Source organism: Arvicola amphibius, chromosome 7, assembly GCF_903992535.2.
Source record: "Arvicola amphibius chromosome 7, mArvAmp1.2, whole genome shotgun sequence".
NCBI classification, from domain to species: Eukaryota; Metazoa; Chordata; class Mammalia; order Rodentia; family Cricetidae; genus Arvicola; species Arvicola amphibius.
The window spans coordinates 56,999,151-57,011,420 of record NC_052053.1 but is presented as its reverse complement, the minus strand read 5'-3'; the positions used below and the strand labels follow the sequence as shown (position 1 = coordinate 57,011,420).

The 12,270-nt window shown below is 37.8% G+C and overlaps 1 protein-coding gene across 7 annotated transcripts in view; it reads left to right on the top strand.

Annotated features, from left to right (window-relative positions):
- Positions 1–12,270, top strand: part of Rabgap1 (RAB GTPase activating protein 1) — a 147,880-nt gene that overhangs the window by 36,934 nt on the left and 98,676 nt on the right. For 6 of the 7 annotated variants that reach the window (XM_038336124.1, XM_038336122.1, XM_038336121.1 and 3 more), the window contains 8 exons: positions 104–278; positions 1,366–1,523; positions 4,290–4,400; positions 5,167–5,233; positions 6,129–6,153; positions 6,699–6,796; positions 7,469–7,571; positions 9,845–10,014. In XM_038336124.1, coding sequence (XP_038192052.1) covers positions 104–278; positions 1,366–1,523; positions 4,290–4,400; positions 5,167–5,233; positions 6,129–6,153; positions 6,699–6,796; positions 7,469–7,571; positions 9,845–10,014 — 907 coding nt within the window. The remainder of the gene's footprint in view (positions 1–103; positions 279–1,365; positions 1,524–4,289; positions 4,401–5,166; positions 5,234–6,128; positions 6,154–6,698; positions 6,797–7,468; positions 7,572–9,844; positions 10,015–12,270) is intronic. The other variant, XM_038336126.1, reaches the window with a different exon arrangement.

The window sequence follows — 12,270 nt, the reverse complement described above, 5'->3', positions numbered from 1 at the left end:
GGCTTACATTATCATCTTTCTGGACAGATATCTTGAGTCCTAATATAAATACAATATGTTACTCATAATAAATTTCTTTTTTTTTTTTGTTTTGTCTGAACAGACTTTTAGATCCTCAGACCAAAACTGAAATAGCAAACTACCCTATCTACAAGATCCTCTTCTGTGTCAGAGGACACGATGGTACCCCTGAAAGCGACTGTTTTGCATTCACTGAAAGTCACTATAATGCAGAGCTCTTCAGGATACATGTATTTCGCTGTGAAATACAAGAAGCTGTAAGTCTTTAAAGGAGAACTACAAATGAGATTTCACCACCATTACTGCAAATGGCACAGGACAGGGAGATACTAAATGGGTAAAATGATCCTGGGGTTTGCTGGCTAGCCATTCTAGTTTAAACAGAGTTCCCAGTTCAATGAGAGACTCTTTCTCAGAAAATAGAGAATAATGGATAAAGACACCCAACTGCAGTCTCTGACCTATGCACACACGCTAGTGAACACACCTGTGCACTTGTACATGCAGTGCTGTAAGAGGCCTGATGGTGATCGGCTAGTGGATTAGACCCACATTCTTACCCTGACAGTGACACATTTGCAAGCTGTTCTGTCCTGAGTTTGTCCTAAATTGTTAGAGCCATGCTTGTTATTAAAAGTATATTTACATAGAATCTGACATTAAGGATGTGATTTTTTTTTCAGTTAAGTTTTTTAATTGTGTATATGTGTGTTTGTATTTTTAACTATCTCTGTTTTTAAAAAATCCCTCTGATGATTTTGTTTTAAAACCTAACAAATTACATAATTAACTAAAAAAGTGGGTAAGGGAAAGACAAGTGTTGCTTTCTCCCAAGTAAATAAGTACTTAACCTCAATAAAACTCATTTCTGCTTAACTTATATGGTTATTATGATTGCATGTTTGTGTACATGTTGGGGGATATGGAGTTCAGTTGGCAACTTTGTGGCATCGGTCCCTCCTTCCATGCTTACGAGGGTTCCAGGGATCTAACTCAGGTTTCTAGGCTTGCACAGAAACTTTCTCCACCTGCTTTGTCATCTCACTCACCCTGAGATGGACTTTGTATAAAGTGTAGACCTCCTCAGTGGTAGCCTGGTGACTTTCTACCATTACCCAGATGAAGATACAGAGCATACCCAGCATTTGGGAATGATCTCATTTGTTACCCCATCCTTCACCCCCACCCGCACAAAACATAACTGCTATTCTGAGCCATGTCCCCAAATGTTGATTTTGCTTATTTCTTGTAAAGGATGTTGTACAACAAGTGCTTTTGTAAGTTGGGGGGGGGGTGTTTCCTGTCTAACTATAACAGCCAATTTCCTGACATGTCTGCTTGTAGGTAAGCCGGATCCTTTACAGTTTTGCCACTGCCTTCCGCCGTACTGCCAAGCAGACCCCACTCTCAGCCACTGCCACACCGCAGACTCCAGACAGTGACATTTTTACCTTCTCTGTGTCTTTAGAAATAAAAGAAGATGATGGTAAAGGTTATTTTAGGTAAAGCATCTTACCTGTTTATTTTGTGAATTTATTTAGTACACTATTATCTATGGCACAGAAGAAATTAGATCAGATTAAATACCTTTCATACTTAAAATGGTTTTTCCTACAAGGAGTAAGTCAATGACAGCAAGAAAAGAGGGAAAGATAGATTTATAGTGTCAATGTTTAAAGAATTTTAAAGTGTTGAATTCATCTTACAGAGAACCTGTTACTTTATTATTTTAGTCAAAATGACTCTAGCTGACTGATAAGAATTACGGCCTAAGTTAAGTAGACTACATTTATAGCTAAACTTGTGTCTTAGGTTTACTATTGCTGTGATGACCAAAGCGACCTGGAGAGGAAAGGGTTTATTTGGCTTATGCTAAATCACAGTTTATCATTAAAGGAAGCCAGAGAACACAAATTCAAACAGGACAGTAACTTATAGTCAGGAGCTGGTCCAGAGGCCATGAAGGAATACTGCTTACTGGCTTGCTCCCCATGGCTTACTCAGTCTGCTTTCTTATGAAAACCTGGACCACTAGCCCAGAGATGGCTCTACCCACAATGGACTGGGCTGTCTTCCCCACCACCACCCCAGTCACTAAGAAAATGTCACTAAGATATTAAGGAAATGTCCTACAAGCTTGACTACAGCCAAACCTTATGGCATTTTCTTTTTTTCTTTTTTTTTTTTCCCACAAGAAGCCGTGGGAGAGAGGGACACACACACACACACACACACACACACACACACACACACACACGGTTCACACAAGCAGCACACAGACACACGGGACCCGAACTCGCGGACACACGCACACGCACTCACGCCATCACCAGCGCCCTACACGATGAGCCACCGCATGGCTCGCTTTATGGCATTTTCTTATTTGAGATTCCTTCCAGATGACTTTAGCTTATACCAAGTTGACAAAACTATTTAGCACAATTTGTCTTCTTTTAAAATGTGGTTTGTTTTAAAGACCTTAAGATTTTTGACATCCAGTTTTACCACTAAAGTTTATCTAAACCTTATTAGAAGGAGAAATATGAGTTAAAGATAATTTAAGTTTATGTTCTTTTCATTATTTAATTTCATTCATTCATTCATTTATCCTTTGAGATAAATGGACCTCACTAGAATACCAGGCTGGCTTACAACTCACAATGTAAACTGGGTGTGGTGACACACGCCTTTCATTCCAGGATTTGGGAGGCTGAGGCAGGTCGGTCTCTAAGTTTAAGGCCACCCTGACTTACTAATCTACAGAGAAAGTACCAGCGCAGCCAAGGTTAATCAGAATATGTCTGTCTTTGGGGTGTGTGTGTGTGTGTGTATGTAGTCGGGGAAAGGTCCTCAAAATGTAGCTCAAACTGGCCTCAAATTCATAGTAATTCTCCAGTAAGCTTCTTAGGGGCTGAGATTACAGGTGTGAGCCATCATACCTGGGCAGTTTGGTTTTTTAAAAAAATATTTCTTTGAGTAATAGGAAGGACCCAGAAATAAACATCAAAACTTGGGTTTAGTTGCTGATATTTCACTGGTGTGGCTATTTGGAAGTTCCTTTACCTTTCCTGTCTGCAGTTCTTATTTGTAAAATGCAGTGGCCAGAATTAGATTCTGAAGTTATGGTTGCAAGATGACTGGTTTTTTATTCATATAGCTCATATCATAAAGTGAGTGACCATAATTAATAATTGTATGTACAAGTCTCTTCTATGGTATCTCATAAAATTGGTAGAATCAAATTATGAGAAGAATATATGATTTCTAATAATTTGTTAAGTGAAAAGCACAACAGCTGACTGTTTTTTTCTTAAACTGCTGTCTCTGTACTTTTCATGTCATCTGGTGGCAAATTTTATTAAAAAATAATATGTATTACATTTTAATACAAAACAGTTTAGGAAAATTTACCCCTGAGAAACTTTCAAAATGATTGGTTGGTTGACTGGCTGGCTGGTTGCTCAGTTGCTTGGTTGACTGATTGATTTGATATCATTTAACCTTCTGAGCAACTCAGGTGAAATTATGCCTTGACCTCCCAAGACTAAGATGTGATTTTTAGTTCATAAGGTGTACAGTGGGAATTAAATGTAAAGATCCTTTTTTGGGTAATGTAGTCATAGGTCAAGAAATGTAATTTGGCCCCGGTATTCAGTTAAGTGAATTCCCACTGAATTTTGGCATTTCTAAACTCCTCTGCTGGAATTTTTTGTTTGTAATGAAAGCATTGCAAAGTATGGATTGACAAATGCAAAAATGCACAAATATTCCAAAGTAGTATTTATGTAATGAATACCTACCAGTTTTCAACTACTCATGTATTTTATCTACCAAGTTCTGTTGCCATTAAATCAGTATTTTAAGTCAATAAGATAGTTTAGAGTTGCTGCATAAAAGCTAATTGCCACTGGTACTGTCACCTTTGAGATCAGTGCAGCTAGAGAGTATATGGGAGATTAGGCAATGGTTTTGGTAAAGAGGCATTTTAAGACTTTTAAACTTTCTTAAGCTGGCATTTATTGGCTACTCAAAATAACAACAATAGTATTCATAAGGTTATCACTACCTAAGGACAGTAAATTGTCATGGTTAGGCAATAAATAAATTGGTTACCCTTTTTTCCATCTTGTTATTCATACTCAGTTCTATTTTCTTTTTTGCTACTCCTTGTAAATCAGACAGAAAGCAATCAAAAATCTGAGACTTTAAAATAATTGTTAAGGTGTCTGACAAGAAATTGACATTAATGAAATGTATTGGCCTTGCAGTGCTGTTCCCAAGGACAAGGACAGGCAATGCTTTAAACTTCGACAGGGAATTGATAAGAAGATTGTCATCTGTGTGCAGCAAACAGCTAACAAAGAACTTGCCATTGAAAGGTAAACATTTCTCTATGTTTATCTTAAATATGAGTTTTGGGTTTTATCTGTCTAGTAGAATAGTCATACACTGTATTAAAAATTCACTCTCAAAGTATTTTCACTCCTTGGTAATTCTTTTGTTTTTGTTGTTTTGTTTTGTTTTGTTTTGAAGAGAGGGTTTCTCTGTGTAGCTCTGGTTGTCCTGGAACTAGCTCTGTAGATCAGGCTGGCCTCAAACTCAGAGATCCACCTGCCTATGCCTCCTGAGTGCTGGATTTAAAGGCGTTGTAAAAATACAATGCTGCGGGTCCCTGAGTGGCAGCAGCAGCCAACTTCGGCAGGTCAGCTGGTCACATGCGGAGTGGCTGGTCAGAGACAGAGACAGGGCACGCCATGCAACGTGAGGTTGGATATTTATTTAGTGGGTTATAAAGGGCAGAAGGGGAAGAGCAGAGAGAGGGAGAGGAGGGGAGATGAGTAGAGGAGAAGAGAAGCTACCTCTTCAGGAGAGAGAGGGAAAGGAAGGAGCTCAGGCTGAAAGTGGAAGGAAGATCCCCTTGCCTTGGTGGACAGGGGAGAGAATGGGTGGCGCTTGTCTCTTAAAGGGACAGGACAGACCATTACAGTAGTAAAAGACAAAGCTTGCTTAACTAAGGTAAAGATGATGATTGTGACAATACTGATTTATTAGAATGCTCCTTTTCCACTCATAAGAAAAGTGTTAAGTACATAACTTAAAATGTATGTGTATGCTTTTAGTTTTATCACAGTTTTTTTTTTCCAGGTGCTTTGGTCTTCTCCTTAGCCCAGGAAAAGATGTCCGAAATAGTGATATGCATTTGTTGGACTTGGTAAGGTTCTTGTCATAGGTTCTTTTGGTTGTGGTTGGTTGGTTCTTATTAGAAGATTATAAACTATTTCTATTTCATTAATATATTGGTTTACTTTATTACACTGGACTCAAAACTTGTTTATATAAGTGTTCATTTAGGCTACAAAGCAATGCACAAGGATAATTTCTCCCCCCCCAAAGGATTTAAAGTCTGACCTTGAATAAATAGCTCAGCCTTGGTGTCTTTTGCTTTGTTTTGTCTTTAGTTCCTGAGATAGGGTTTCTCTGTAGCTTTGGAGCTGGTCTTGGAACTCCCTCAGTTCGAGGCTGGCCTCGAACTCACAGAGATCCTCCTGCCTCTGCCTCCCAAGTGCTGGGATAAAAGCTCTGCACCACGACCGCCAAACCAGCCTTGGTATTTAGACCTAGGTAGTACTGATAATGATTTTTTTGTACTTTTTACGTAGGATTGATGTGAGAATCAAGCTGCTGTGTATTTTATTCACAAGCAGAAGTAGTTGTGCATGGTGGCATATGCCTGTAACTTCAACACTTGGGAGGTTGAGGCAGTCACACAGTCAAACCTTATCTCAAAAAAAGGGGGGGAGGGGCTGGAGAGATGGCTCAGTGGTAAGAGCATTGCCTGCTCTTACAAAGGTCCTGAGTTCAATTCCCAGCAACCACATGGTGGCTCACAACCATCTGTAATGAGGTCTAGTGCCCTCTTCTGGCCTGCAGGCATACACACAGACAGAATATTGTAAAATAATAAATAAATATTTAAAAAAAACCAAGTTCAAAATAGAAAACTGACACAAAAATTCATGTAAGTAGTAGGAGGTATTAAGGTTATTGCTGTTATATGAAAATCATTTGAAAAACTAAAAGTTACATGGTGATCATTCTCTTGACAGAAAATTCAACATAGGACTTTGAGAGGTAAATTACCCTGATTTTTTTTTTCATTTGATGTGATTTATATACATTTACCTTATATAACTTTAGGAACAGTTATGAAAATAATTGACGTGTCTTTATTCTTAAGTGTAACCATTCAATGGACAAACTCTGATTCTTGAGCAGCTTTATACAAGGCTGCATTAGTGCCTTCTTTGTTTCACAACACTGTTCAATAGAAGTCCATTTTATTGTCTTTTGAGTTTTGATGGATGATGGATGCCACAAGAAAAGCTGCCTGCACTGTGGATTGTGTAGCAGCTGTATATGGTGCCTTTGATACTGGGAATTCAATAAATCTACTTGAATATATTCAAAGTGGCTTTGCTTGTTTGGTTATAGATATTTTACATCCCAGGAGGAAGAAATGACATGGAAAGAACTGAGTATCAAACACTATAAATTATGCCACCTTAGAGTCAGAATTGATAGCATAGGAGTTCAGAAACTAGACTTGAATCATTTCTTCCACTAACCAAATTTTGTACTTAAACTGCTAATATGAAAATTAGATTTATTTATTTCAGATCATCAAGATAAAAATGAATATAAGGTTTTAGAGAGCCATTCAGATTTCATTAATGGTTTGCTGTTTCATCCCAGAGAAGGCCAACCAGTTGCAAGAGTGAGTAATTACTGTACCTGCAGTGATAAACTTGGAAGGAAGTTAGAATCCTGAGAAAGCTTTTAAGTTGATGGTCACAGAGGCAAATAGAACAGTCTAGTTTTATGTTTTTGGGGCATAATTGTCCTTTGAGTCAGAACAGGTACTATTAATGTCAACACACTCATGCTTCATAAACACCTTCAAAATTGTAGCTTTTATAGGAAGTGATTGGTTAATTTGGGATATAACTTGACCAGTTAGCCTTTTCACATGGATTTAGACTAGGTAGTCAGGTCATCTGCAATTAATAAAAGTTATTTTGCAACCACTGGTTATTTTGATATATGACAAATCAGTTTCAAATTACTCCATCTTCATTGGTTTTGAGATACTGGATCTCCCTCTTGCCTAGCATAGTGCTCTCCCACAGTGTGGGATGTGGGAAAGACCATGAACAGTTATCGTTCTGGGTAACTTGAAATGTGCAATCTTTGCAGCACTTTAGATTCCTGGATGGTTTTAGTATATATTTTGGAGACTTCCACACTGTATATCAAATATATGTAAAATTCTTTAAAATTACTACAATCCCTATCAAAATTATGTATTTTGAATTCCTTTTTTTTAAAAGCCTCAAGATGAAAATAAGCCCACTTTTTCATTAACGTTTACTTTTACTCTTTTCTTTAGGAGTCTATGGGCAAAAGTTCAGATGGCAAGTCATATGTTATTACTGGAAGCTGGAATCCAAAATCCCCACATTTTCAAGTTGTGAATGAAGAAACTCCTAAAGGTGGTGCAGAATTTTAAGACTTACTTATTATTTTACATGGATGGGTATTTTGGCTACATGTGTATCTGTGAAACTCATTCATACCTGATGCTGACAGGTTACAGAAGATGTCAAATCTCTTGAAACTAGGTACAGATAATAATAGACTGCTGTGTGGATGGTGGGAATTAAACCTGACTCCTCCAAAAGAGAAGCAAGTACTCTTAACCATTGAGCCATCAGTATCAGCCCATGGGGTGATACTGATTTTTTGTTTGTTTGTTTCTTTGGGTTTTTGGTTTTTTAAGATGTGGACTCTGTGTAGCCTTGGCTGTTGGGAAACTCACTATGTAGACCATGCTTACCTCAAACTCAATGAGGTCCTCTTGCTTTGCCTCCCAAGTGCTGGGATTAATGGTGTGTGCCATCACCCCTGGCCTGATGATAGAAAATTTTAACATTCACATTTTTAGGAAACTTTGGTGAAACAATTTGAATAATTCTGAAGTTTTTTTCTAAATTTAACCTAAAAACAATATCACTTTTGGTTATTTGGGTTTTTTTCCTTCCCTTTTTTCATTACACTTATGTAGGTGAGCTGGGTAGTGGTGGCACATGCCTTTAATCTCAGCACTCTGGAGGAAGCAGCAGGCAGATTGCTGTAAGTGTGAGTAGTATTCCATTGTGTAAATATACCACAGTTTCCTTATCCATTCTTTGGTTGAGGGGCATCTGTGTTATATCCAGGTTCTGGTTATTATAAATAATGTTGCTATGAACATAGCTGAGCACATGTCCTTATGGTATGATTGAGCATCCTTTGGTTATATCCCCAAGATTGGTATAACTGAGTCTTGAGGTAGATTGTATCCTAATTTTCTGAGAAATGGCCATATTGATTTCCAAAGTGACTGTACAAGTTTGCACTCTTACCAGCAGTGGAGGAGTGTTCCTGTTACTCCACATCCTCTCCAGCATAAGCTGTCATTAATATTTTTACCTTAGCCATTCTGACAGGTATAAGATGGTATCTCAGAGTAGTTTTGATTTTATTTCCCTAATGACTAAGAATGTTGAACAATTCTTTAAGTGTATTTCAGCCATTTGAGATCCTTCTGTTGAGAATTCTTTGTTTAGATCTGGGTTTCAGTTTTAAATTGAATTATTTGGTATTTTGATGTCTAGTTTCTTGAGTTCTTTATATATTTTGGAGATCAGCCCTCTGTCAAATGTGAGGTTGGTGAAGATCTTTTCCCATTCTGTAGGATGCTGTTTTGTCTTATTGACAGTGGCCTTTGCCTTACAGAAGCTTTTCAGTTTCAGGAGATCCTGTTTATTAATTGTTCTTAGTGTCTGTGCTACTGGTATTATATCCAGGAAGGGGTCTCCTGTGCCAATGTATTTAAGACTGTTCATCATTTTCTCTTCTATCAGCTTCAGTGTAACTGGATTTATGTTGAGGTCTTTGATTGACTTGGACATGAGTTTTGTACAAGGCGATAGATATCAATCTATTTGTCTTTTTCTTTATGTCAACATCCATTTATACCAGCACCATTTATTGAAGATGCTTTCTTTTCTCCATTCTACAATTTTGGCTTCTTTTTAAAAAGAATCATGTGTTCATAGGTGTGTCAATTTATGTCAGGGTCTTTGATTCGATTTCATTAATCTGAGTGTCTGTTTTTATGCTAATACCAAAATGTTTTTATTACTATAACTCTATAGTAGAACTTGAAGTCAGGGATGGTGATAGCTCCAGAGGTTCCTTTATTGTACTGTATTTTTTTTTTTTTAAGCTATCCTGGGTTTTTTGTATAATAACCTTGCCTGTCCTGGAACTCAATTTGTAGACCAGGCTGGCCTCAAACTCAAAGAGATCCACCTGCCTCTGCCTCCCGAGTTCTGGGATTAAAGGTGTGTGCTACCACTGCCTGGTTAAAAAGCCAGTACTAATAAAATTGACAACTTGACAATCTACAGGGTTTGTGCAAGAGACTTAAGAGATGTATAGCACTTTTGTAGACATGGTCTGACTGTATATTTCTTTCTGCCGGACTGTTGTCACCACCTAATTCTACTTCTGGAATCCTACCTAGGATCAAAGTTATCAGTGTGAAAAAAGATTTCAGCTGCTTGTCTAATATTTTATTTTTCATGTCTGCTTACAGAATTTTCATAGTTGACCTTAAGATATCTTGAATACTTAACAATTAGAATCAATTACTTCTCCAGTGATTACATGAACAAATATATTTCCGTATTTTCTCTTTCTTGTTTCTCTCCCTATCTAGATAAAGTGTTGTTCATGACAACAGCTGTGGATTTGGTGATAACAGAAGTACAGGAGCCCGTTCGTTTTCTTTTGGAGACGAAAGTTCGAGTTTGTTCGCCTAATGAAAGGTTGTTCTGGCCCTTCAGCAAACGCAGCACTACTGAAAACTTCTTTCTGAAACTGAAGCAGGTACTTTGTCCCCCAGGGAGATAAAAAAGTAGGGTCAAACCTGAGGCTGATCAATCATTTATTATTAGATCTTTGAAAGAGTCATATGCCTTTTAAATGTATTAAAAAGGAAAATAATTTAATAATTTTACTCACCTGTTGTAATCCAATACTTTTTACCTTTCCTGAAGATCCAGGGTTCCATTTATCTTCATCCAAAGGAATTCAGAATTTCCTGCATGCATATTTTCCTCCTTGTCTTTATTCCACCTCTTTCAACATGGTGTTTTCACTGGATGTAAGGTTCTTCTATTCGTCTTCCTCAGCTCCACTGCTGTGTCTGATGAAGGATTTTTTTTTTCTTTTTTAGTTTTGTGCTTATATTGTTCATTTCTGGAATGTCCAGCTGATTCTTATAGTGTTTTTCTTTTGTTTTATTTGTTTTTAATTTCTTCTGAGAGTTTGTTCTCTTTTGAGCAGATTTTCTTTGACACTCTTGAGCATTATGTGCTACAATTCTTTCAGAAATCACTGAATGACCCTACAGGGATGATGAGTAATATCTTCCCTTTGTTTGTCTGTATCATAGTCATGTTAATTATTTAACAGTGCTGCTGTGTTTTTAACAGATTCTATTGTGTTGTTTTGAAAGAGGTCATTTTCCTTCTTACTTTGTTCTTAGGCGGCAGTTAACTTTGACAGGAGTCAGTTATTTATCTTACCTGTGATGGCAGTGGCTGAAATATGGTGTGTTCTTTAGCCTTCCTTGGTTCTCAATTTTCCACCACATACTGGTCCTTATTTTTTTTTTAATTGATATTTATTGAGCTCTACATTTTTCTCTGCTCCCCTCCCTGCCTTTCCCCTTCCCCAAGGTCCCCATGCTCCCAATTTACTCAGGAGATCTTGTCTTTTTCTACTTCAAATGTAGATTAGAACTATGTAAGTCTCTCTTAGTGTCTTCATTGTTGTCTAAATTCTCTGGGATTGTGGCTTACATGTAGGCTGGCTTTCTTTGCTTTATGTTTTAAAAACCACCTATGAGTGAGTACATGTGATAATTGTCTTTCTGTGTCTGGGTTACCTCACTCAAAATAATGTTTTCTAGCTCCATCCATTTTCCTGCAAAATTCAAGCTGTTGTTATTTCTGCTGTGTAGTACTCCATTGTGTAAATGTACCACATTTTCCTTATCCATTGTTTGATCGAGGGGAATTTAGGTTGTTTCCAGGTTCTGGCTATGACAAACAAAGCTGCTATGAACATAGTTGAGCACATGTCCTTGTGGCACGATTGAGCATCAATGTTCATGAGTGAGATTGGTCTGTAATTCTCTTTCTTAATAATGACTTTCTGTGGTTTGGGTATCAGGGTAATTGTAGCCTCATAAAAAGAGTTTGGCCATGTTCCTTCTGTTTCTATTGTGTGGAACAATTTGAGGAGTATTGGTATTAGATCTTCTTTGAAAGTCTTTTAGAATTCTGAGCTGAAACCATCTGGTCCTGGTCTTTTTTTTGGTTGGGAGACTTTTAATGACTGTTTCTATTTCTTCAGCAGTTATAGGTCTGTTTAATTTGTTTATCTGGTCTTGATTTAATTTTGGCAAGTGATATTTATCCAGAAAGTTATCCATTTCCTTTAAGTTTTCTAATTTTGTGGAATACAGGGTTTCAAAATATGACCTGATGATCCTCAGTATTTCCTCCTTGTCTATTGTTATGTCCCCCTTTTTATTTCTGATTTGTTAATTTGGATATTCTTTCTCTGCCTCTTGGTCAGTTTGGATAAAGGTTTGTCTATTTTGTTGATTTTTCTTTTTTTAATTAATTAATTAATTTTTCCATCAAAAATTTACACTTCCTCCCCTCCTGTTTTCCTCTAACAGGTATGGTTGGGACTGTCTGAGATTCTGTTGAATAATCTTCTAGGTGCCAGTGAATCCAAAGCTCAGACGATTGTTCCTCTTGGTACAGTCAGTGTCACAGTTCTAGTTATCCCGTTGGTTACCCCTGTTCCTGGAGATAGCTCAGTGCTCCTGGGCTTTGCTCTGCTCCCTTGGAGTTTGCTGTCTCAGGCCTATCTTGGCCTAGGTTGCTGGCTTTGATCTTTTTCTGTAAATCCTGGTCTGGAACCCCTCCTGCAGAAGTCCCTGGCTTGGAGTTGGACCTGTTCTGGTGGAGATCGCTGACTCTGGATCTGGATCTCAATCCTGATCTGCCAGCATTCTGGGACTGGGTTGACTCCCAGGACTGGATTTGCCCAGACTGGCAGGGGTCC